The 25,166-nt window shown below is 49.2% G+C and overlaps 8 protein-coding genes across 8 annotated transcripts; 2 read left to right on the top strand and 6 right to left on the bottom strand.

The window, feature by feature from the left end:
* Positions 1-777: 777 nt before the first annotated feature.
* On the bottom strand, positions 778-4,009 carry LY89DRAFT_767874 (uncharacterized protein; the record flags this gene model as incomplete). Its single annotated transcript, XM_018221766.1, has 4 exons — positions 778-2,114; positions 2,202-2,785; positions 2,946-3,422; positions 3,475-4,009. The coding sequence occupies 4 exons, from the start codon at positions 4,007-4,009 to the stop codon at positions 945-947; spliced, it is 2,766 nt and encodes a 921-aa protein (XP_018076069.1). The 3' UTR covers positions 778-944.
* Positions 4,010-6,058: 2,049 nt separating this feature from the next.
* LY89DRAFT_381339 (adenosine deaminase) lies at positions 6,059-7,482 on the bottom strand. Its single transcript, XM_018207135.1, has one exon. The coding sequence runs from the start codon at positions 7,301-7,303 to the stop codon at positions 6,236-6,238; it is 1,068 nt and encodes a 355-aa protein (XP_018076068.1). The 5' UTR covers positions 7,304-7,482; the 3' UTR covers positions 6,059-6,235.
* An 845-nt stretch (positions 7,483-8,327) lies between these two features.
* Positions 8,328-9,509, bottom strand: LY89DRAFT_664886 (uncharacterized protein; the record flags this gene model as incomplete). The annotated part of the gene is made up of 4 exons (XM_018212809.1): positions 8,328-8,585; positions 8,695-8,750; positions 8,841-9,347; positions 9,494-9,509. The coding sequence occupies 4 exons, from the start codon at positions 9,507-9,509 to the stop codon at positions 8,328-8,330; spliced, it is 837 nt and encodes a 278-aa protein (XP_018076067.1).
* A 977-nt stretch (positions 9,510-10,486) lies between these two features.
* Positions 10,487-10,886, bottom strand: LY89DRAFT_681135 (uncharacterized protein). Its single transcript, XM_018214212.1, has one exon. It carries the CDS (start codon positions 10,843-10,845, stop codon positions 10,621-10,623), a length of 225 nt encoding a protein of 74 aa, XP_018076066.1. The 5' UTR covers positions 10,846-10,886; the 3' UTR covers positions 10,487-10,620.
* A 3,031-nt stretch (positions 10,887-13,917) lies between these two features.
* On the top strand, positions 13,918-17,094 carry LY89DRAFT_381470 (uncharacterized protein). The gene has a single exon (XM_018207136.1). It carries the CDS (start codon positions 14,297-14,299, stop codon positions 16,724-16,726), a length of 2,430 nt encoding a protein of 809 aa, XP_018076065.1. The 5' UTR covers positions 13,918-14,296; the 3' UTR covers positions 16,727-17,094.
* A 1,221-nt stretch (positions 17,095-18,315) lies between these two features.
* On the bottom strand, positions 18,316-19,123 carry LY89DRAFT_381320 (uncharacterized protein). The gene has a single exon (XM_018207134.1). It carries the CDS (start codon positions 18,849-18,851, stop codon positions 18,381-18,383), a length of 471 nt encoding a protein of 156 aa, XP_018076064.1. The 5' UTR covers positions 18,852-19,123; the 3' UTR covers positions 18,316-18,380.
* Positions 19,124-21,097: 1,974 nt separating this feature from the next.
* On the top strand, positions 21,098-21,526 carry LY89DRAFT_729216 (uncharacterized protein; the record flags this gene model as incomplete). Its single annotated transcript, XM_018219356.1, has 1 exon — positions 21,098-21,526. The coding sequence occupies one exon, from the start codon at positions 21,098-21,100 to the stop codon at positions 21,524-21,526; it is 429 nt and encodes a 142-aa protein (XP_018076063.1).
* A 412-nt stretch (positions 21,527-21,938) lies between these two features.
* On the bottom strand, positions 21,939-23,463 carry LY89DRAFT_380797 (amidohydrolase). Its single transcript, XM_018207133.1, has 2 exons — positions 23,086-23,463; positions 21,939-23,040 (listed from the first exon to the last, which is right to left on the bottom strand). Exons 1-2 carry the CDS (start codon positions 23,203-23,205, stop codon positions 22,081-22,083), a joined length of 1,080 nt encoding a protein of 359 aa, XP_018076062.1. The 5' UTR covers positions 23,206-23,463; the 3' UTR covers positions 21,939-22,080.
* Positions 23,464-25,166: the final 1,703 nt, after the last annotated feature.

Here is a 25,166-nt window from a genome sequence, read left to right as displayed (position 1 = left end):
TTGGTTGAAGAAAAGTTCTCCTCGGAGAGCGTAAGTGCGCGAAAGTGGTAAATTAGAAAGTCAGGTTCACACATCAAAGCTGACCACAAGCTTCACTGAATATGGACTCAATGGTGGACTTTCGCTTCCGTCATGTACTGGAAGTCTTCGGTAGCTGAAGGCGATTCATGGAACTCCAGCTTCGAAACAAATACAATCTCCTAGACTCGAACCTTAAATCCTCAACATATCTCATTGTCTTGAGCATCAACCCTTGCTGTCTTGCCCCCCTCTATAGTGTGTTCTGTCGTCAAGTCTAGCTTCGTCCAATTCATCCTAGATGCGCCTCGACGGACCTCGCATACCCGCCATCCCCTTATATCCATCCTCTACTCTTCAAATGATGCTCCACAACCTCATCCATAGGCTCCAGCGCACCATTTCTTTTCTTCTTCCCCCCTCGATGCATATAACACGATCCCCAAAACTCCACTTCGGGGCCCTCTTTAGCCTTGTGATCCACTTCAGTACATCTCTTGCCACTCTGCTTCGCTTTCTCGCAGAACCCGTTCTTGCCACGGCCTCGCTGCATCACGAACCAGTCTTGACACCAGTAGTGTATCCATCGTCTCTTACCGAACGTGCACATCTTGTTTGGCTCGTAGAGTTGCTTGACGTTAATTTTAAGAAGGAGATCATCCTGGTTGTTTATATACTACCTGGACTCGACACGAAATCATGTGAATCACGACAAGATGGAAGTAATAAATATTCATTTTTTTTTGGCTTTTTGAATGTCTTGATCCATTCAGAAGGCTAATAACGCAACGCAATAATCGCTCTATCTTACCATTCAGAACCGCACCGTCTTCGCATCCTCAATAACAACGCAATTAGAAAGCCATGCATGAAAGTGAAAGGAAAAACTTTTCTTCGTTATTCGTACATGTCAACTGGTTTTCGGCCTAGTTGAGTGATCCGGGGGGTTCGAGGGTTGATGCAAGGGTTTCGTCGAATTCGATTCCAGCGGCTCGAAATTCGTCGAAGAAGGGGTCTGGCATGCCGGGAGTGACGAAGCCTGTTAGGTCGAGGGGAGTGATTTGATTGAGTTCTTGTAGGTTTGAGGTGGTGTTGAGGAGTTCTTCGAGGAGTTTGTTGTCTGATATTGGTAGAGTAAATTGTTGAGTTGGGTGGTCCGCAGATTGAGTTGAGTCTTGTTGTGGGACAGTGAAGTCTTGTGGTTGGTAATTGTGATTGTTGGACCCCAGAGCCTCTGCCAACATACGCTTCAATGTCTGTACTTCAAGGGAGTCTCCTGGCTTGATAGTAATGTCGAACCCAGCAACAGATGGCGATGGAGCAACATTGTGGGTCGGAACGACAGTAGCATCGAGGCTGGTCATTGTCGGGTTTAGCAAGAAGTCTGGGATACCGTCTTGCATGATAAATGCATCTGGGTCCAAGCCAAGTGAGCGAAGTGCGGCAGCATCTCCGAAGGGATCATTGTCGAGACCTGATTCTGGTAAGATCGTCATGTCGAAGTTCGTGGCAGCAAGCTCAGATGTCGGTTCTTGTTGAATGCTACCAGACTGATTGATGTTGGTCTCAAACGCAGTAGCAAGTCGTTGTAGTAAGCTATCATTCATCTGCTTGGTATCTTCCATGTTCTCTGAGGTGGCAGATGGACGAGTTTGCATGTCTCCAGTCATGTGCGTAGAGTTGCCCATATCATCGAAAGCAGAAGTCGATCTTTGTTGATAAACACCATTGTGCATTTGATTTCCGTTTCCCAAGTTGCCGGGCATAGGAGCAGATGGAGGTAGACCAATCATCCGATTCATGTTATCTGGATTGGCAAGGTTGTGATTCTGTCTTGGTCGTGGACGGCCACCTATCTGGTGGGCGCGGTCCAGATTGCTATAGTTGGTCGCCAGTCTTGCTTGTTGATTTCTCATGAAGTTCCCATTGCTTGCAGTGACTGATCCAGGGGCCAAGCTTGGTCGAGCATTACCAGGAGCCATTTGAAAACCATTGTCAATGGCAGTATAGTCATTCATTGGGGCTATGTTGACCTGGTTGGAGTAACCGATCATATGATCCATGTTATAGTTGGGGGGATATTTATTGAAAGGGCCCTACAAAAGCATTGCATTAGTATATTTCATGCCAGTATAGTATATTAGATAACATCTCAAAGATCATGCTCCGAAAGGGTCACTTACCGTATTGGGTGAGAAGTAAGTGTTCATGGACCGAAGATTCGAGTGATCGAAGAAGACACTGGGATCGAAAGTGGATGGGCCTGGCTGTTCCATAGATGGAGAGTTGAATGAACTGTTGTTGTTGGTGCTCCTTGGCATCGAGGATGCTATGATCATGCTGGCGTAGTGTCTCGGAGATTGGTTAAAGTTCTGGCTCATTTGAGGTGTGCGTAGTTGACCATTTCCATGATTTGTTTGATGTCCTGTGCCATTGTTTTGTTTCGGGCAGACACTATTCCCTTGCATTTGGGGTGTCAAAGTACCCTCCTTGAAGCTTTGCTGTTCATAGCTGTTGTTCCCTTGCATTGGTGATGATGAGACTTGGTAGTTGAAGCTTGGCTGAGGAAAGCACACATCCGGAATTGGAGGCAACAGATCTGATTGATCATGAGAGCCCTGTAGCGATGGCATGTTTGCATGTTGAGAGGCAACCTCGGTATTCATGCGTTGATATTCTCGGAGCATGAGCTCAGGGTCATCAGTCTTGTAGGTGTATTGTAGCTCTCCGGTCTTAGAATAAGATAGCAAATTGAGGAGGGATGGACCTGTAAAGAGCATTGACCATGTTAGTACGTGAATCTTGCAAGAATAGTATATCCAAAAAGAGAGCCCAAACGTAATTATCCACGTGTTCACGTGAAGTGAAGCTTGTAGTAAGTTGGGGAAAGAGAAAGTGACGACTGAAATAAGCAGAACATCTCATACCATCGTCAGCAAGTCCGTCATCCCCCATCTCATCTTGATACTGGCTATTCAGCGCAGCGTATATCTCTTGATTCAGGCCACCGTTGCGTGAGGTAGACGGCACGTTCGAGCCTGCTTCCGCAGCCACGTCTTGTCCTTGCATATTGCCGCTGATTTCACCAATAGCTCCATCGTCTTCGTGGACGTCGACTTTGGATGTCTTGGCTTTCTTCATCTTTGTTTGAGTAGGATTTGTAGGAGTCTTGGGGGTTTTGGGAGTCTTTGGAGTCTTTGGCGTAGGCGCCTTAGGTGTCTTTGGAGGCTTGGGATTCTTCTCCGCCTTTGGCTTTGGAGGCTTCTTCTCACTAGCCTTTGTAGTGCGTCTTCGCTTCGCAGGCGGTTGGTCCATGATCACGGAATCCTCTTGAGTGTGATTCGCTTCGAGGCGAGGTTGTGTTGTGCTAGTCAAGTCTGACATGTTGCTTTCTGGCGTTGAATCTAAGTACTTGTTAGAAGGGAAGTCATGGTAGTATTTTCGATATCGGCTCACCAAGTGTTCCCTGCATCTCCCAGCGTGCTCGGAGATTGGACATTGTTGGCATAGAAGTAGCTTTTGCGGAATATGGAACAATGTTGTGAGAACTTTGACCCCCGTTAAATAGCGGTTGCGTTCCCGAACTTCGAAGGTGATGTCCGATGTTGTGAGAATTTTGATTCCCGCTAAATAACGGTGGCGATCCTGAACTTAGAAGAAAATGCCCAATGCCGCGAGAACTTTGATTCCCGTTTAATGTCCGTTGCGTTCTCGAACTTCGAATATACTGCTCAATGTCGGACTCTTTAGTAGAGTGGTCCCCACTCAGATATTTTCGGTGCTGCTGTAGATGCTTAAAAGCATCAGGAGTACTGACAGGAGAGTTGACATTGTCAGGAAGTTTGGTGGGTGTACCGGCTGCAACATGCTGCTGGACATTGGCAGAGAACTCAGTCCAACTTCGATTCACTGCATGAAATTCCGGAAGTTGAAAGCTAGTTCTGCGTCTGCGCTCTGCCAAACTTGATCCCGCGGTGGGCCGTGGTTCCATCTTGTTTATGGGTGGAAATGGTTTTGTTCGGTGGTATTGTGCTGAAATACTTTTGATGGTCGTGTAAAGACGAAGTGCGTGGGAGAGGAGAGATAACTTAATGAAATGAGTAACTGAACATTCACATCCATAACTCGTAATGTCACGTTAAACTATTTCTCATGTGCCTTCACGTGCTGTAAATGCCTATTTGACATATGTCCCCTCTAAGTCTCAAGATACTTAGAGACGCGCAATAGGTAATAGGACCGCTCTTCGTAAATTATATTCTGATTTACATAAAGTCCTACATTACACCCAGATGCATAGCACCTATGTAGCATATTTGTGTCTTAGGCGCTGAATCTTTCTCGCATATCATTGAATCACACTGTCATTTCGAATTAGTGCAGTGAATAAGCGCAAAGTCTTTCAAGAAATGTACTCCCTCTACTTTGTTAAAACAAAGATAGTTTAGCTAAGGAGCATATGAAACATATGACAGGAAAGCTTTTCAAGGCCTTGGATTTACTATGACATCCAATAAATTATAGTAAGAATTGAAGTATATAGACATCACAACACTCTAAGCTAGCCATTCAGAGGAAAATATGTAAATATGCCAACCCCACATTGTAAAAGTCTGCATGGCTAAGTATCGTTCACGCCTGCACATCTATTCTCTTACTATCTGAGTACTTTACAATAGATCTTTTTGGTGTGTCTCCTCAGAGCGCATCTTCTCAATGTCCAAGTGAGGTACCGGGCGAATTCAGGGGCTTCGCTTCGCGGGCCAATTGCGGCGCGCCGCTGTAGTTACACGATTTGTAAGAACATGAAAGCAGTGTATCCGAAATATGGCTCTGAGTCTCCTGAAATAGATCGCGGTGAGTGATTCCTCATATTTGGACGCTTTTAATTGTACAAGAAAAATATTGGTAGTGTCTTGGACTCTGGACGCTCGCTGGAAGACAGAGGAAGACCACCACTTGGACGCATCACTTGTAAAGCTTCGCTTTCCCAAACGATGAATGCGCAACTCAGCAATACATAAATTCAGTCATGGGGTCTTTTATTGTGGTGTAGGTAATGTTTGGCCTTCTCCTCAGAAGTTAGAACCCCTTCATTGACGGACGTTCGATAACAACCCTCCTCAAACCCGCTCTCCCCAAACACCAAGTCCGTACCAAAATGCTCCCCTCACTTTGTCGTATCATACCTATCCGAGGCTCAAAATATCTCTAGCTTACCTAGTAGCTCCTCATCAACCTCCCGCTTTTTCAGAAAAGGGACAGTGACTGAAAGACTGCTCGTGAGCCTGCCTCCACTCACCCTCTTCAACCAGCATTTTCTTTCTGGCTAACATGAATTCGTATACGACTCGACTCGTGCGCAGCTCCGTTGCTGTATGAATAAGGCAACTTTTTGACCTTGCTGCCCCGTCGATTGAAGGAACTGAGAAGAGAAGATAGTCGCCCCAGCTTCAAGCACAGAAACTAGATCTTAGAAGACTCTTGTTATATTTCGGGGGTCTGTGGATCGATAGCTTCGCTAGTATCGATGCTAGGACAGACTAGTACTTTCCCTTTTGAAAGTGGCCGTGGACGTGGATAATGGTATCTTTTTGGAGATGGAGGATGGGGTTTAGCTGGTCGTGCAGGAAGCTCAGGAGAATCAGGGGCTTTGGGGTGGAAGAGGCACATTGAGTTGTGAATTCCTTATTTGGTTGGGAAGAAGGATATGTTGTTTGTTTGTTTGGAGTGGATTAAATGGAAAAGATGTGGGGTTTGATGGAGGTGATTCCCGGAGCTTGAATCACGGACAGAGGGTGGGTTATGTGGATCACTGTGGAACACTTGGGTTATTGGAGTATGGTGAGTGAATCAGTCTTTCTTGAATCAGGATGTTTGCAAGGTTGGGCTTGTCTTCCTTCAGTAATTAGGATGGCATTAAGACGTGCTGTTTAACACGATTACAGTGCCACTTCCTGGAATAGAGCTGGATGGTTCAAAGAATCTGTCCTACATGATGTTTCAGATTCCTACACTCTGTCTTAGACACATGCAATTAATGGTATTACTGTAAAAATTCTTCGATTCTAAGTATTCTAACAGGTGACTAGAGTACAGCAAAGCGTCCGTGCTTTGATGGGTATGTTTGTCAATAGATACACTTCTACAATATGGGGCCATAAACTTTCTTGCCACCTGTTCTTCATGTATTACTACCCCTTGCCGTAGCTGAGATTCAAGCCATGCTCTTATGTTTCTCCGCCCAGTCATCAACCTTTGCCAACAAAGTCTTCTTCCTCTCCTCATCACACCAACTCCCCTCAATAGCAGCGACCGCAATAAACCTCCAATCCACGAGGCTCAATTTGAACGCTTCTTGCACGGCGCAATAGTTATCAAGTATGTACCCTCCGAAATAAGCAGGATCATCACTGTTGATACTGAACCTCACTCCTTCATCCAGGAATTTCCTGACTGGTAGATCCGCAACTTTCGTCACACATCTCAGCCGGACGTTACTCAACGGGCACATGGTGACCAAGATCTTCTCGCTCGCTACTCTCTTGAGCAGCTCCTCGTTGTCAACTAGTCGGATACCATGGTCGATTCGCTCTGTATTGCAGAGATCCAGCGCTCGTGAGATATATGTATGGTCTCCCTCCTCTCCAGCATGTGCTGTCCTTCTCAAAGTCGTCTTCCCAGCCGCGTCATAGACTTCTCTGAAGATCTCTGGTGGGAAACCGACCTCGCTGCTATCGAGTCCAATGCCTACCACTGTCCCATCGGAGAAATGTCCCAATGCCTCAGCTTCAGTATACGTCTCTCCAGCGTGACTCGCGGGTAAATGTCGCAGGAAGCATAATATCAATTTCGAACTGATCCCAAAGTTTTTCTCTGCTTTCTTTTGCGCAGCAACAAGTCCTTCCACTACAACTCCATAGGATACCCCCCTCGAAGTATGCGCCTGAGGATCGAAAAATATCTCAGCATGGTGGACCCCATCAGCGTGTGCGCGAGTAAAGTACTCGTAGGCTAGAGATTCGAAATCTGAAGCGTGGAGCAGGACGGACATCCCGATGAAGTAATAGTGGAGGAAATCATCGAGGGAAGTGAAGTTCTCGTATCGTTGTTCGAGGGCTGTGGGAGAGGCGAAGGAGGGATCGACTGAGGAGTCTGGCAGAGAGATGGAGTTCTTAGCGGCGAGGGAGGAGAGAAGGGTCGGTGAGAGGGAGCCTTCGATGTGCAGATGGTGTTCGCATTTTGGCATATCGTGCAAGAATTGGTGGTGGGCGGATTTGCACATCTTGAAGGTGAGGCTTGAGTTGAGGGGCGGACAGCGAAGTGAGGGTTGGGTTCGAGTGAGCAGAAGTGCAGTCTTCGTGTAAGCTTCTCCGTCGCAGAGAGGGGCAATGCCGGAGATCGAAAACTATTCGACGTCTGAATTAGGTTTCCTACACCTCAGTGGTCTTGTCTCACTGACTTCTGGATCTTCGTGTCACTGAGTCCTCCAAGCAGAATGTTCCTTTTTTGCTCGTGGAACTTGGAAGCGGGAGAAGGGATGAGAAAAGGAATATAGACGAGCAGTAGCTCATAAAAGATATACTTCACTTCGAGGCGAATACTATGCCTCCTTTAGGAGACGTTTTCGGTTTGTCATCGAATGGAAATCTCTGCGATGGTCCCAAATTCAATTAGGAAAAAATTGTGGAAAGTATTCTGCCCCTTCGGGCGGTGTAGCAAGCTTCCTTCAGCACCTCGGCGCCTTCCGAAATGCCTCGTCAACGAACTCGATGGAACATCCTTGAAGACAATTGAATGCCATTATTTCGTATTTCTTTTGCGGTTCGTACGGAAGCACGAACATCGCATTTCGAACACAGACACGAAAATGCACAGCAAAGAAGACAAGAAGCCCAAAAGCAATGCCCCGACGCGCTCATCACACAGTCGTCGCGGTCATCGCAGACACCCGTCGCACAGGAATATCAATAATGTCTTAGATTGCGGGTAGCAACCTCATCTTGTGTCACGGCGGCTTTATTTGAGCCGTCTCATTGCTGCCACGAGCTTGCTTCATGCAGATAAGCTTTGGTAGCTTCATAAAGTAGGTGTACTGTCCCTTTTGGTGCGCTCCCCGACGCAGTTGAGGAAATGTTTGCGAATCGGATTTGCAGGAGGAGGATTTCCGCATGTTTCGAAGGGTCCTGTACCTGTACATGCAACTCGGTCACTCACCATGTTGTGTCTTAGGGCAGCGAGTTGCTGCCGTTTGGCAACCTCGGAATCCAGGGCCAGATCCAGATTCGATGGCGTTAAGAGCAAGGTACTCAGACATATTGATACTGAGCCTCAACATGGGCGAGGACGACGTGGAAATTCGGGAGTGTAATGTTCTCGATACGACGCTGCTGGACCTCGAAACCGGAGCATCGTCGTGCCAGGTCCAATTCGGTCCCATTCCCCGAGGAGGAGACGAGGGAAACACACCGTTCAAACTCTGTTCTGGAGATCATCATCATCGAGGCGTTCCATTCGGGAGCACTGCGTCCATCCTGCCAAGCAGGAACAGCGATTCCCTGCTGGCACTATCTGTTTGTGGCTGTGCTGCAATAATCTGCAATCTGCAATCTGCAGCAGACAAAGGGGACAAATCCATGTTCTGTTCGGACTCGGGCGGAGAGTAAAATGACTGACAGGTTCCTCGGGCCCCTCTCTCGAGATCTCATCTGCCCACCAGCGTGGGAAATGACCTGTCATCCCGTTTCAGACCGAGCTGCGGGTATCCCGCTGGCCATCGTGAGTGCAGTGGAGATGATCGTCCGTTCAGAGCCCTATCACACCCAGCGTCAATTTTGTGACGTTTGCTAGTGCTGGGTGGGTGCTGAAGCGGGTGCTGAAGTGCTGGGACTTTCCTGGTGGCCCATGGATCTGCTCTGCAGCGCACTGCGCACCATCAAATTTCCACGACGCCAGCTTTTCCACCTCCCGGGTTACCTCTTGTTCGGTAATTCTTCCCGCCACGCCCAAGGCAAGGCAGGCCATGCCAGGAGCCTCACACGGTCCACCCACTGTCCCCAGCCCAAAGTGCTGGTGCTGCTGGGCTTTGGCGGTGCTGCTAGGATTGTAGGGCCACGCTGGAAAAAAAGCTAAGCTGAGAGAGAACCCAGCAGGAGGATCCTCACCATGTCGGCGTCTGACCTTTCTAACGGCCTGGTGGAAAACGACGGTCCCAAAGAAGCTTCTCAAGAACCAGCGTCGTGCAGGCTCCATAGCAGACGGTAGTCCATAGACCAATTGACGCTGTGCAATTTGCCAAGTGCCTTCTGGCCGGTAGCTGAACAAGCGTTCTACGGTTTCAAAGTGTGAGCAAAGTACTCAAGTCAGGTTATCGCCGAAAGTGACGGCCATAATCTCAATTGGGAGTGACTTCCCGTGAAGAAACTAGATCTTCACTTCAGCGTTACATTTCAAGCATTCGGGCTCTAGAACTGACGAGCTCGACGAGTCATTGCTGGCGACTGCAGAAGGATCAACTGGGACGGGAGGAATCTTGCTCAGGGCTCCACGTGTAATCACAAGGTGGTATCTAGATCTGGTTGAGTTTAACACATTCCTTTTGAGGGGATCATCACGACATTTCTGCTACCCGCGCCCGCCGCGGAACAAGCAAACTTTCGGCTTCACTTCTGGCTTCCGCTTTTGTGACCACCTCCTAGGTTGCATTTACCAACGGGCTGAATCGTGCTGGCCCCTCTTTCGTGTAGATAGGAAGGGAATATCTGTGCGGTTATGTTATGGAGAAAAAGACTAGACAAGTGATCAGCAACATTTTATTATGGTCAACAGGAAACTTTCATGCGGCCGCAGACTTCCGAAGAAATGTTCCGCACAGAGTTCTGAACGAGCTTGCTCGTGCGTCCTGGGATTTAGCTATGCGATTGATTAGAGGAGCAAAGATCCGAACTGCCTCGAAAATCCGGTCAGAAGCAGACCGCGGTAGCATCCGATGCACACAATTCCCTGGATCCTTTAGCAGTGGGACCGCTGTCATTGCCTGGTTCTGATGCCGCAGTAGAACAAACCTTATCATGACAAGGTAAAGGGTCTGTGGGGATCTGGAAACTTGCTGATCTTTACCATCGGACCGCACGAACGTTCGCCAAGAGCTATTTGGTATTCGCGCTCAACGTCACCTCTCAAACAGACCTGCCAACAGTCTCGACAGGACGTATGCTCGGAAGTCTATCAACGCAAGTTCTGTGCTAGACTTTCATATGTTTCTCGATATACGTCTTATAAATGCTGACCAAAGCTTCGGGTGGTGCCAATGACGTCGTTCTTGTATTATATGTCCCTTTTAGTCTCTGCAGCGGTCTTGAAACAAGATCGCTTCCTAGACTTCGGCCTTATGCGTTAGAGGCCCGTTTCCTTTCAGACCTTCGAAACTTTTTCTGGGGAACTTACCGGTAAGCGTTCATCCGAGACTGGAAAGGGTTTTGCCATGCAATTATATGCAAAGAGAAGACTGCAAGAAAGTGGACGTGGAAGCGCTCACAGCGGCATTAACTGTTTTCGATTGGGGCGCCTCAATACAAGACAACGAAGGGCCTTCTCGACTCACTATCCAGAATATGTAGTTATGGAATAGGTTAAACACGCATGCGTGTCGTCCCCAGATTTTTCTGGGCCCGGTGCCACGCCTTGAATAGGGGATGGAGAGGTGGGCCTTGGAAAGTCGGGCGAAGTGGATTCTAATCCACGACCATCACTCACTGGAGTCTGTCGGCTGTTGAGTCTGGCGCGTATGGCGCAAATGAAATATCTCGTGATCTCGTGTCCGGCCATTGATATGGGCAGCTTAAGGCCAAGTTCGACATGGACGAGGGACTACTGTCGCGCTGAGCCTGAGGAGGTATAGCAAGTTTTCAAATATCGATATCATATCAGAATAAAAAGCAGCGTTGCATTGGGGCAAGGCCCGCTGCTGCAGGCGGTCTGCAGGCGGCGGCCGATCTTTTCACTGGTTCGCGGCAGTCGGGTCGACGGTTGAGGATTTATGGTGGTGGGAGCAGAGAGGAGACTGGAAGTCGAATTACAGGGAGCTGCGAAGATGCGATGCGGGTCAGTACGAAGTCAGCAAGAGAGCTAGGCATTGTGCTACCACGGGGAGTTATTGGGGGTTTGGGGGAGAGGAGTGCACTCCGCTGTTGTGGTGGTGGTGGTGGTGAGAATAATGATGGTGTCCTGTCTAGGGGGCCTGAATTAGTTAGTCACCGAATGCGAGCCGGCGGTGCAAGATCGTTCACAGTCCCCGGTCCAGTAACGAGCCCTCCAACGCCTAAACTCTCTTCCAGCAATACTTGCAAGCCACCGCAAGGTTTCAGAACATCGACCTTCCTGTTGGACGAGGCGCTCCGGGATGCCAACCGTACCGCGGCCATGCTCTCCTTTCTGTCCATTCGGTAGGGACCCTCCACGCTGGCTGTTAAACTCTACCACCCCACACACATGTGGCAGCTCGCCGCTGCCGCAGCATTTGCTCATCCCGTCGGAACTTGCCTTCCAAACCATGATTCTGTTCTTCCGGGCTGGCAGGGTATGCTCGTGAAACAGGCCCCCAAGTCAGTCCGTCCCAATCCTCCCGCTGCGGCAACAACCAAGCCGACATCCAGTCCACCTCCATACCCATAGCCGCCAACCACACCACACGCCATTCCAGGAGCGAGTCCACAAGTAAGCAAAGTAGACGAACGGCAGTACGTACTCGTAGCCGTACGCTTAGAGGTCCCAGGACCTTCCTCTTCCTGGTCACTTGGGCCTCTAGGCCAGTGATCCTCAGGAGGCAATACTGGTAAACCTTTCCAGACCCCCGTCCTCGAGCTAAAAAGCAAAAATTATCTAAGATGCAAAATCGAAAATCCTGAAACACTAGGAAACGTTTATCTACTTCCTCATTAGGCAAAGGCGTCTTGCGGACATGCTTGTCCGACTATCAGAAAATCAACTACTAACTATATTACTACAGAGCACGGCATGAGCTTCGCATGAGACAGCGGCACCTCATAGTGATATTAGCAGCTCCTTTTCCCATGTGGATAACATTCTTTGCGAGGATTCTGTCACCACTAACTACGACTAGCAGAAAGCTCACTTCACAGCAGCCTTGCATACATTGTCATGCACCGTCGGCGACGCTGGCACTGCTGATCTTGGATGCGGCATGGGCTTCGAGACATCCTCCGAAGGCCCCTGGTGACAAACCTTGGCTCCTCATCACCCTGTCCACCACGGTGAAGTCGTCTTCTGGCAAGGGTTGCAGGTACCACCTCTTATCGAATCACGACTATTTCCAGAACCCCCGTACCTGTTCCCCTCCGCAAGCCAGGATTGCAGACGGCATCGCCTAATAAATTTCCTTGAGGGCGAACTACTGTAGTCCTGCTGTCCAGAGTCGGGCGAGACTTACGAGGTAGCTAGGAGGAGGAGGTGCTATTGTCCCGATATATACCCACTACCATCGCTCTCTGAAAACAACCACGCAGGATTGCACACGTGCTGCTGCATATTCTGACGTGCAGACGAGACATACCAGAAAACTCCATTCGCCATCTTCGAGCTGAGCAAGCCGCCTCTCACCAGCTCACAGCATCTCGGTATTCCCACGATATCTTAACCACGCGTCGTCTTGGTAAGACTGCCTCGATTCCTCCAAAACGATACTTCCGATCCGCTGGACGAGCTGGTCCTATCAACAAGCCGAAGGGTTCGGCAGGAGGCCCCCGAAGCAGACTGGAATCCAGACGTACATATGCAGTGAACGTCGCAGGAACACCTCTAGACGCCTCCTCCCGCGAAACCGACCTGCAGGTGACCAAAGTGGCCAGTTACTGAACAATCCAACGCTCCAGCCCAAACAAAATCCCGGTACGTCTTTTAATCTATCTGACGATGATCAACCCCTACAACCACCTGCCTGCTTGAACTCTCGGGGCGGCTCATCAGTACCGAGCTGCTTGCTTGGTTGCTTGCCTGCCTGCTTCCCGCACGAGTTCCTGGAGCAATGCACATCATGTCCCGGCGTATGACAGTCAAACTTTGTCACTTTGCCGACCCGGCAATCAGAATAGGGTTGGCATTCAGGACACCTGCAAGTTTGCATGTTGTTTCGGGCTCCCAAAAAGGAAGTTTTGCAGGAGTTCCGGAGAATCTTCGTTTCTGCCGCTGCCCTCTCAGTCCTGACTAACTGGGCTCCGTAACGTCTTGACGTTGCCCTGGACGTATGCTCCGTCCCCCCTCACACCCCCCTCCCCCCTTGAGCTGCAAAGAGGAAGTGATGGTGGGCGTGGGCGGCCAGGGTCGAGAACCGCCATCGCTACTTTAACACTACTACTGCACACCGCACCGCAACTCACCTGCGTACAAGGTTCACCGGGTAGCAAGGCAAGGCAAGCCAGGCCGTCGTCAGGGCACAGCGCAGCGCAGAGAGAAATATTTTCGCGAAACTCTGCCTCATATGCTTGCTTTGCTTTGCTTGGCATTATATTACTCCAGATTTCCCAATCAGCCTTAAAGCGGAGGCCAATGCTTGCGCTTCCGTCATATACCCTCCCCTTCGTCGCTGCTATTTCATCCCGCACCAGTCAAAGTCATACCTCACTTAAATTCTTATCATTGTCTTGTCGGCATTTTTCCTCCTCTCAACATTCTTTACCGCACCAATATGCTCTTCTCGCCACAACTAGCCTCTTCCTACTCCTCCACCACCACTTCCAACACCACCACCAACGAGCGCCTCTCTCGGTGCACTTAGCTGATCGATTCCCTGTCACAGATTGACTTTCTCCGGTACGGATCAGCTGCCGACTTCTGGTACCTTGGGCCTTTGGTATCGAGTGGGGAAAGCTTCAAGGCAGGCCACGCTGCACTACTACTTGCATCGGAACTTAGCAGCCCTGAGGTGGCACCAAACTGCAACCCGGCGGCGTGTCGCGGATCTCCCAGATCCTAGGAGAGATACCAAAGAACAAGTCCTTGTGGAAAATCCTATTCTCTGACTAACGCAATCTCTTCTGGCTATCGTATAATCCCAAGGCCCCCAAATCCCCTTTTCGCTGCAATTCTTCCGCTTGCGGATTCGAATCCTCTCCCCGAATTTTCTGTGGCAGGTGCGTAAAACTCCGTGAAATGAGGCTGGAACTGTGAACCTCTCTCTTCGCCTCTCTCGATCCTATATCTCAGACTCTCTCCACCGGGTAGTGCCATTTGGATAAACAGAAGCGACTTCGGGCCTTTAAAGATGGCGGGGCCGATACAAAATACATACTCAAGGTCGCCAGCGCCTTCGACGAAATCTTACGACTCTTCCTCTGTCTCGTCTGCGGCGTCACCTCGACCACAAGGAGTATACGAAGGAGGACTTATGGGTGCCTCTCCTCGACCATTGAGCGGACCACATCCTCAGCATATGAACATGCAAACCGGGCTCCCTATGGGGCATAGCTCATTCCAAAATCCCTACGGGTCTGCTACGACATCTCCTGGACCACCAGGCATGGATTCAATGGCCTCCACGGGATCTTCAAGTGGTACGCCAGGTGCCACAGGAGGGCAGATGTCTGCTGCGAACATGCAAGCGCAAAAGAGGGCTTATCGGCAGAGAAGGAAAGACCCAAGTTGTGATGCCTGCAGAGAACGCAAAGTTAAGTGTGATGCGACAGAGACAACAAGTTGCTCGGAATGTTCCAGCCGGAACGTGAAGTGTCAGTTCACCAAGGAGACAAATCGGCGCATGTCATCTATCAAGCAAGTGCAGGACTTGGAGAAACAAATTGCTCAAGTCAAGAGGGAAAACTCACATCTGAGGTCCATGCTGAGTATGAGGGAAGGGCAGATGGACGTTGACACTGAAGGGCCTCAGCAAATTGCCCTACAACTCCCGGAAATCGGCTCGCATCCAAAGCGAAGACAACGGCCTCCACCGCCTCAAGATCTGTCGAGGGTACGCTCCAATATCCGGAATTTTGGCCGGGGGATATTCAAGCCACCTGCACCTTACCGGCAAATTGGGTCACAGGCACATTTCAACCCACCTCGACCGGATCTTCCCCCGAAACACTTGGCCGACCATCTTCTTAGCTCATATTACGCTTCTGTCCACATCATAATACCTATACTTCATTGGCCCACGTTTGAGCAGGAATACGAGGCTGTTTACAAAGCCGGAAGCTTGCACGGAGTGCCTCCTGTGTGGAGTTCACTCTTCTTTTCGGTACTAGCAGTTGGCACACTTTTCAGTTCGGAACCAAGTGTTCAGCGGCCTCACAAAGGAAAAGAGTACATTGAGACTTCGCGAGTCTTGATAGATACCTGGAATGATGAGTTTGTTATTGATCACGCACGGTCCGCTATTCTGGTTAGCATTTTCCTGACTGAGATGAACCTCAAATCTGCTGCATGGACGTGGTTAGCTTCAGCGGTCAGAATTTCCCAGGATATAGGTCTGCACAACGAAACGGGACCTTGGCCAATGATAGAAGGAGAAATGCGACGTCGAGTATGGTGGGGAATTTATGTTTGGGATAGGCATATGTCCTTGGAGCTCGGACGACCTCTCCTGATCGAAGACGCAGACTGCGATGTAAGCCTTCCAGCTGCCATTGACGACCATTACATCCACGATGCCGGAATGCTGGTTCCAAACGGCGTTGCACCTCTCACAAACTTTATCCTGCCAATTATACACGTTGTAAGAGCCGTTTCTCAACTGATCAAAACACTCAAATCGCCCGTCATTTCTCCCTCGACACTGCAGACTTTTGATACTCACTTCAATGCCTGCATGGCTTCATTTCCACCATCCTGTCAAATTTCTGCACACGAACCTTTGGATCCAAGAATGCTCGCTCCAGTCTTCCATCTCATGAATGCACGTCTTATTCTTCACCGACACAATCTCACCACTTCCTGCCCTCCAGAAATCCGCAGTAACGCTATTGAACAGTGCATCCGAGCATCTCTAGACTCCACGAATCTGCTAGCTCGTGCAATGACTGCTTCTAACTCGTCGAATCCTTCAACGCCTCCCTTCGGACCTACAGCCAACTCCATGACTTGTACGCACATTTGGCGCTGTACTCTCTTCCTCCTTTTCGGTGGCCATTTCGACGCAGCACTAACTTGCATCCGAGCTTCGTCTAGCATCGCCGCTCTTCGAGACGTCAATGTAGCGTGTGGTCGAAATCTGGCTTTCTTCCTTGGCGTCTTGATCGAGAAGAGGAGAGCAGGAGGACTCATTGGGAGTACAGGTTACCGCGGGGAACGAGAAATGGACGAAGAGCTCATTGCGTACGTTTCTGGCGATTTGCAAGCAAGTACGGAAAATAGTTGGGTTTGGACGGGCAGTGAGACAGGGATGAACATCGGAGGTGTGAGTTCTGGATCTTCTGGGGGACCAAAAATTGGTGCTACGTTACTTGGGGATGGGCGGGAAGGGACGACGATTCTTACGGATGCCGAGGCGAGGGATTGGGGTGGGTGGGAGAGGGTGGAGTATTTTGTTGGTGTTTTGGCGAGGGAGCAGGGTGGTTATGCGCAGCCTGTTCATTCGAATGTGCATTCGAGGTATGGAAGTGGCAGTTCTGGTGGTAGTGCAGGTGGATTGGCACCGGATCGGGGTCAAGAGAGAAATAGGGGGAATGAGCGTATGAGTATTACGAACATCATTTAGGAGCACTTTGGGAGACGAGGAGGCACATTTGCATGGCTGGGTTGGGTTTGGATTGGGTTGTGTATACATATTGTAGCATAAGGCTTTTAAGGGATGGAAATGGATGGGTGGGAATGGGATTGCACAGGAGGGGTGGAAAAAAAAGGCTGCGCTGCTATACTGTCTGGAAAGACCATTTTGGCTTTGGCGTTGGCATTCATCATGGCGGCACGGATAGAGAGCATGAAAGACATAGGAGAGTCTTGCTGGAATCAATCTTGTAATATTGTAAATGTTAGACCCAAAACATTGAGTGGCTATTTACCCTCATCTTTCGTGCGTATGGCTTGTATTTTCTAGAACCCGCCGAAGACGAAGATTTGATGCAGGACATGTGTCCTCTCCCTCCAACCTCGATACCTATCGTCGTCATCACATCAATCTCTTCATGCTCTATGCACAGCATACCGCATGAACTGCAGCATTCCAGACGTTCCAGAACACTTCTTCTCTACATCAACGGCAGCAGCAAGCACTCACCCAACATCACCACCAACATGAGGCGAAGCCCAGATCGTCCCTCGTCAGATCAAGGGCCTGAACTTGGGGATTTGCAAGTCCCGTCGATCCATCATCCCCCGAGCGAAATATGCCATCTCGCACACCTATAATCGCGCAATCTACATCCTAGGTGCAACCCCCTCAAAAAAGCAAAGAAAGGAAACAAGAACGATGGATAGACAATATGTGAGGGACATTCTCGACGGGCCCAGCCCAGATCCATACGGAAGCCTTCCCTCTAACAACGTCCTGCCTAAATAAGTGAGGGGCCCTGGTCCGTCCGTTCGTTCACACCACACCACACCACACCACACCCCTTTCCCGTTCCAGCTTCCGGATGCGATGGGCGGCGGCGACGGGAATCTGGTACTTTACCTGACTTGGTAAAGCAAGGAAGGAAGGAGCCGAGACAGGAAAGGAACGCTCCAGACAGAAGAAATTGTACGTCCAGCCCAGCCCAGCTCAGCCTAGCCTGCAGGATGGGGGGAACAGAGGAGGACAAAGGAAGGGGAGGGAAGGGAAGGGAAGGGAAGAAGAAGAAGAAGAAGGGAGGGGGGGCCCATGCATGTCATGGTTGACCCTTAGTTCGTCATGCGTCTGTGTGGCCGGGGAGGCGGAGTGCGGCACTTGAAACGGACCTGTTCTCCCCCTCGGGAATCCCCCCTTCTTCTCTTTTAGCAGCGAGCGAGCAAGCGGAAATTTTTTTTTGACAGGCGGGAAGCAGGCAGGTAATTAAGTGTGTATGTAGATCCTGGCTGGGTGTTTTCCGGCGATCAGACAAACGGCACGTAGGCGTATTGCGATTTCATGCTAGACGAGACGGGTTTTGTCAGGCGTTTGTCAGTGATTGATTGTCATAGTGGATTCGTCGAAGGAAATATTTTTTTTTTTTTTTTTGGGATTTCTCTGCCGAGTCTTTTTTTTGTGGAGTGGACGGACGTGGTGGGCATACTTACTGATGCAGAGAGAGGCTGGTTTTTCTGAATAGGCACTAGGGCAGGAACTACTCCTATACGTGGCTGGTAGCCGGTTCGGAGGAAATGAGACGGTTTGTGGATCGGGATTTAGGTTTACGTGCCGAACGGAATCCAGAGTTGTGACGGGTTTGGGTGAGCTAGTAGTGGTAGGTCGGTTTTGTCCAGCTGTTCGTGCAACAACAGCAGGGAGGCTGGCAGGTCAAGCAATATAGTTTGGTAAGACAAGAAAGCGGGGATGTGGGATGGGGAGGGGGGTATGTATTGGCAGGCAAGGAGGTTATATTGATCGTCCGATTAAGGTCCGTGGAGGGATGTTTGGGAACTTTGGGATCTTGCGAGCGATCATTATTAGGGTGATGTGTGCGGCTGCATTTGAAGGTCGGTAATTCGCTTGCGCAAGTATTCATCATCATCATGGCTTGAAGGTTCTGGAATACTATGCTCGAGACGTGTTCCTCAAACCAGAGGCCCTTGCGGTGGACGACGCAGATCTTTATTTTAATCATGATGTAAGCCTTACCAACTTGGACGACGAGACATCGGACGACAATCACCGCAAAACATCGCACGGTTGCTGCTTTGAGATCCCGGAAGGTGAAGAATTGCATAATGTCTTTGAGGCTCCTCGTCTCGAGCACGAATGACTTCTTAGCATGGAGGCGAGGGAGCGAGAAGATTCATGGCTTGTGTCTTTGTGACGTGTGGCTGAACGACAGACAAGCCGTCTGAATAAGGTTCGAGACAATGGCTCGGGTGTAGCACAGTTCGTACCATGATATATATTTAGAAGTCACTGAGACATACAAGGTTTGGCTCACGTGGCTTGTAAGACGTGGCTAGTGTGACAACCTAGACTGTTTATAAGAGAGCTCGAATAAGGGGAAAGTCGTTTCACGCGCTTTAGCATGTGCCGTGTTGTTGAAATTGTTTGTTTTGTCTGGAAGGGACGGGACTGACGTGGAAGGTTACATCGTCCACATTTAAACTTCCCCAGAATTACATTAGAGCCACTTTCTTCCCGCTCCTCGCAACGGCAGTTACTTGTTTTCCTTCCATGTTTATTTTTGTTTCAAGCTTTCGTGCAATGCCGATACTTTCCCCCTTATAGCAAGGCGTAACGAGGTGACTTTGAAATTCGAGTCTCTCCTAGAAGTATATCCACAGGCCTCTACGTGTACCTTTCGCGGATCGATTCTCCCCCACGTCGCCTAGATAGTGGATTGTGGGGCTCTGAGAGTCTGTTTGGTCACCCGGGAGAAGTTTACTCCACGCGAGTAGGACTTGTCTCCGCCCCTGCCAACTAGCCGCATCATTGATGATCTTTGAAGATCTTTGATCTGAGGAAACAATGCATAAGGCTTTCACAAGTATTTCACAGAAGAGATCTAGTATAGTGCTAGATTCTACTTCGTCCCAGGGGAAATAAACGTTAGCGGATTTACGAGGACAAGGGAAAGAATTGCTGTGATGGCACCAAAATCAAAACCCTTGCCCTAGTCATACGCTAACGGTTTATTTCCCTGGGACAAAGTATCAGCAGAGTATTGTAAGGTGGTGCATTTGGCTCTCTTATGTTCTCAGGCAAATAGTTCATTATTGCATGCTTAAAATTGCTCGATTGTTTACATGAGGAATGTAAAAACCACTATTCAGTAGTGCATAGTGACCAACTATGCTGAATGCGTAACTTCTTACGAACCACAGAAATGCTCTCTTTAATATCATCAAATATTCAAACGTCCTGGTATGCTTTTGAATCTGATAGAACTGCTAGCTGGCAGAGCACTCTAGCACTCTTCAAACTAGTTGCTACCTGTGAAACAAATTTACTCGAACTCGATGTTGATTCAATGAATCAAGGTCCTCAAACTTCAGCCCTTTCTTTTCACGATGAAATGTTTGAATAGCGGTCCTCGCTTACAAGACTGTGCTACCCCGCTTCCCCCTTTTCATAAGCGAGCCACAATATGCGAAGGGCAGCAACGAAAGCAATTGCGGCATAGATTGTAGGCGGCTATGAAACTACTGAAGGCTGCATGTAAGTCAAAATTAGATGCGACCTCAGAGCGACGCAGATGAGCTTTAAACCAAACTCTTCACTTGCGACCGGTTTGCATAGCAGTTGTGAATGCAAAGCTCAACAGGAGAAGAACTGGGCAGTTTATGTTTGCAAGAACAAGACTTCTGTATTTCAAAACATGTCGAGCGACGTCTTAATCGTTGCAAAGATCATTCCTAGAATAGATAGAATCGGCTTCTCGGGGCAAGTCACCTATTATTGCCATCACATCAGACTCCTAGCATCCAGATGCGAGCAAAACGTAGCACTTCAGAATTTGCATTTCGAACATGCAAGGAATCATTATTTTTGTACCTGCATGATTTCCTCTTCAAGAGAAAAAGAATCATGAGCCTCAAAAGTCATGTCGTCATCCAGCTCGGCAACACAAGCTCTACCATCCCGCCGCCCTAGATCGGCACCTAATCTTGACCTACCCGTACTACTAGATCTCTGAACCATCTCCGTACCAATCATAATTGTCTTGCTTGACATTGCTTCAACATCGCTTTGCTTTTGATGGCAAGCATCTCTGCCAATGCGAAGCTTCTCTTTATCAACGTGCGGTTTTGGAGATTATGAGGTGGTACTGTTTATTTAGTGAGTGCGGGAGGGCTGGATGTTTGTAATTTCTTGACGTAGCTGAATTTTGTGATGTTAATATGAATGGTAATTCGGAGGAGCTGCAAGTGAGCATTTTCCAATACCAATAAACATAACTCCTAATTTCTTGAACCTGTTTTTTTCCCTCTCTGTCATATTTCCAGCTTCTCTATACTATACCAGAACATCAACATGTACCTCTCCATCGCCAACATCTGCGTCCCAACATTCTCAGTCCTCGCAGCCGCAGATCCACTCGAAGTACCCCTCCCTCCCCCTCTCCCTCAAGCCCCATCAAAAACTAATCCCAATCCCCCCCAGATCCGACAAGCATCCACCACCTCTCTTTCACCCTCATCATCAATAGACTCCGCAGCCATCTCATCAGAAGCTTCCTCCCTCCTCTCCGCATCCTCAGTCTCCTCCTCTCTATCATCAAGCTCTTCGACGCATAGTTCCTATACGGCAGCGACGGCGACGGCGACAGCGCTGACGGGAAGTACGGGTGGAGGTGATACGCAGGGGCCGAGTAGTGGGAGCGGGGCGGCGGGGTTGGTGGTTCAGTGGGGGGTTATGGGGATGCTGCTTGGGGCGGTGGTTTTGGGGGTTGGGTTGTTGTGAGGAGTGGTGGGTTGGATGGTGAGGGATAGGGTTGTAGGTGGTGTTTGCTTGTCTGGAGAATTGGGTGATGTTGTGTATTGTTTCGAGATGTTGATGAAATAGATGATAGACTGTTCGTGCGGAGATGAGTGGGAAGGAATTGGGCCGATGCAGAGAAGTCATTGTTAACTTTTGGTGGTTAACATGTATGTACTCCGTATGAAATATAACTTGACTAATGGTGCGCTCCGAAGGATCAAGACAGAGTCTTATAAAGTGACCAGACATCATGGCTCAAAAGTTGAACGAGAATTTGAGACAATTCGAGTCTTCATTGTGTCAGCTCGGGTCAGCACTTCTGATCAGTCCAAAGTCCATATCGCTTGATAGTAACTCTGACGACCTAACATCCCAAAGCCTTCAATGAGCTGTGATGGCATGAAAGCACACGAGAGGTAGAGTGGATTGAAACAATCCATGGTCGAAGAACAACGGAACCGAGATGTTGAAATTCAGGTTCGACTTTGATACCGCAATCTTGCCCTCAAGACAAATCGTAATCTCCGTCCCTCACTTCAGAGACCAAACAACCTCTTCGCATTCCCAACATAAATCTCCTTCTTCCTCTCCTCCCCAAAAATCTTCCCCAACCCTTCATCCATCAAACCCTGCAACTTCACCACCGCCGGCTCCGGCGTAAACGGGAAATCACTCCCATAAACCAACCTCTTGCTAACCTCCTCCAACTCCGCCTCCCCAATTCCCATCCCCTCCCCTCCCCCACCCAACATCCTCACCAACCCCCAAATCTGATCCGGAAACGGCTTCCCCGCAAGATCAAAATAAAATCTAGTTCTCAACAGATCCTTGAATCTCTGGCTAGAATCCGGTCTAGAGTATAGAATCGAGTCAAATGCCCCGATCCGGTCGATGATAGGGGGGAGCGCGCAGCCACAATGCGACATGATGAATGTGATGTCGGGATACATGTCCAAGAGGCCGGAGAGCAGGATGTTGGCTACGACGCGGGTTTCGTCGAACATGAATTCCATCATGGGGCGAGGGTAGGGGAGGACGGTGACGGGGAGGACGTCGGTTGCTGGTTGTGCGGAGGGGGCTTGGGATTGAGCGGATGGAGAGGGGAGGAGGAGGTTGCAGGTTGTGGGGTGGATGAAGATTATTGCTTTGCGGTCGTTGAGCTTTTGTAGGATGGGAGTGAAGGATGGGTCGCCGAGGTAGAGGCCATGGGCGTTGGAGACGAGGCAGAAGCCGACGGCTCCTAGGGTGTCGAGTGCGTGGTCTATCTCTAGGAGGGACTCAGAAACTAGAGGGAGAGGAAGGGAAGCGAAGAAGAAGAATTGCTCGGGATACTCGGCACAGACGGCGGCGATATCTTCGTTGGCTTGACGGGTTGTGGCGGCAGCTTCGAGGCTGGATTTTGGTGTCAAGTTTGTTCCTGGAGAGCTGATGCTTAGGATTGTTTTTGTGATGTTGCGCTCTTTCATGATTCGAATATGGTCCTTGGGATCCCATATCTGAAAGTAGTGAGTATGGCTGAGTATAATTGTAGGATAACTTACTGGTATAGCTGGCATTCCGTCAACATGCTGGTGACCATTATCGAGCAAGTGTTGGCGATATCTGGCGGGCAGAGCGTGACAATGAACATCGATACGCTCTTGAAGCTTATGGTTCACCATGCTGGGTAATTTGAAGATGCTTAGGTTACTGCAAGTTCCACTATGTGAACATGTACTAAGGTCCGTGAAGACAACGTTCCTGTCGCGCACTGACTTGTAACGAAAACACTAGTTGGAAGAACTAACAGGAATAGCGGGTGGTGCCGAGACGGGAGGCTGAACCCCGAAAGTTGGGTGTAATTGCTCGAGACTTCACTGGCAACACCCCAACTCTTATGATCGATGAAGTGAGGGGCTGAAGCTTGTGTAACCGGAAGTCCAGACAGCGACTCACCGACGACAATACATTTTGTGTAAGGCCGATGGCCCGAAGAGCCTCACGATGGTACCCCACCTCGCATTCGATAGTTCCGCTTAAGCGTCTTTGATCTTTGCGCCATGACTTCGTTAATCTGCTGGGCCCTGCAGCCAAATAGCCAAAGCGCTCCCGGACATCCCCAAAAGCCTTCTTCTGGACTCCGGTCGACGCCTTCTGTTGCACATCGTCAACACGGTGCTGTACCCGTTCGGGTGGTGGATGCTAGGAGATAACAGTGCTGGGCTTAGGGCCATGTCCCGCGATGTGATGGTTCCCGCATATTGGCACCTCAGTCTCAGACTCACTTTTCTTCTTCAGGATCTTTGTTGCAAGTCGAGACTAGGGGTCCCGGCAGCCGAGGCCTTCAAGGGGATGTCGTGCAGAATGCTTTGCGGATGTGTTCGTCCTGGCTCTTGTTGTTTTCGGCTCCTGATAAATCTCAAACACCTCTGTTATGACATCGATGCTCGCCTCTTTGCTGATTTTTGTTGCACATCGATGTCCCAATTGCCTGGCTGTGGGGTTCACTTTGCCGTACGCTTATTGATGTCTCTTGTTCTATGGCCAATCCTCGACCTGAAATCCGAATAAGGTTCTGATTGCATGAACTTTCGACTGACATTGTTTCATGTGTGTAATACTAGCAGCTCTGATTTAACCTTGCCCTGCTCAGTTGTTATCAATGGTTCTCACCTCGAAAACTTCCAGTTCTTTTTGGAGTGGACGAACATCTTTCCGATCGACGCTTCGGGTATGCTTCTCGTCCTGTGAGTCGGTTAGTCGGCACCGAAACGATTACTCTGAGATCACGTCGAAATCATAATTATGCGACGCAATGAATGCCATTGGAGGGACACACTCCAGTCGGAAGAACAATGCTACCGTGTCGGGAGTCGGTGTCTTTGCGACTTCGGCAGAATGACCATCTTCCTCCATGGATTGATTGATGCCGATGCTCCGTGAGAGATTCAAGATTGTTGGAAAAGAAAGGTTAACGTTGCAATAAAACTGAATCATCTGACAAAGCCAATTAAGACGAAGTAGACACATATTGCAGCCTGCATTTTCGAGACTAGCTTCGGTCAGCCGTCTTTAATGATAATTGCTTTGTCACTGCTCAAACATTGACGGGAAGCCGAAGTAGGTCAGAATTGCACAAAGGAACGCACAGAGAGAGAGGGATTCGCCTTTGTGGGAAACTTGAAATTCCCCGACCTCTAATATTACTCATAGTAATAGTTACGAAAGCTCTCCATCAACATCTATGCGCAAGAACTCAAATGAGTCCTACCAAAAGAGCACATAGCAGACATAGCGGTTATGGCTTCTTGACAAGCCTCGAATGTATGGTTCAGCAAAAGCAAGAAAAATGTCTTGCCAGTGTTAAACATGAGTCGAGTAACATCAGACACAAACAACACACGAAAGATCGAAACACTTCGGAGTTCTAGAGCCATAACGGGACATTTTGATGGATGATTATGTCACTTGACTACCATTAATCATCTGGGGCTACTTTTCAGATGAGATGCCGGCTCTCGCTGCACTGTCACCTATGGTCTCCTCAAGTAGAAACTACTTGCGTAGCGAACGTACAACATGATCAGCCATTTGTTCGACTTAATGTTGGATATTGAGATGGCAGGACAGGATGGGAAGTTCT

This window comes from Mollisia scopiformis, assembly GCF_001500285.1.
Source record: "Mollisia scopiformis unplaced genomic scaffold LY89scaffold_4, whole genome shotgun sequence".
Lineage (NCBI taxonomy): Eukaryota > Fungi > Ascomycota > Leotiomycetes > Helotiales > Mollisiaceae > Mollisia > Mollisia scopiformis.
The sequence above is the reverse complement of the archived record's forward strand: the minus strand, read 5'-3'. Positions and strand labels throughout refer to the sequence as shown.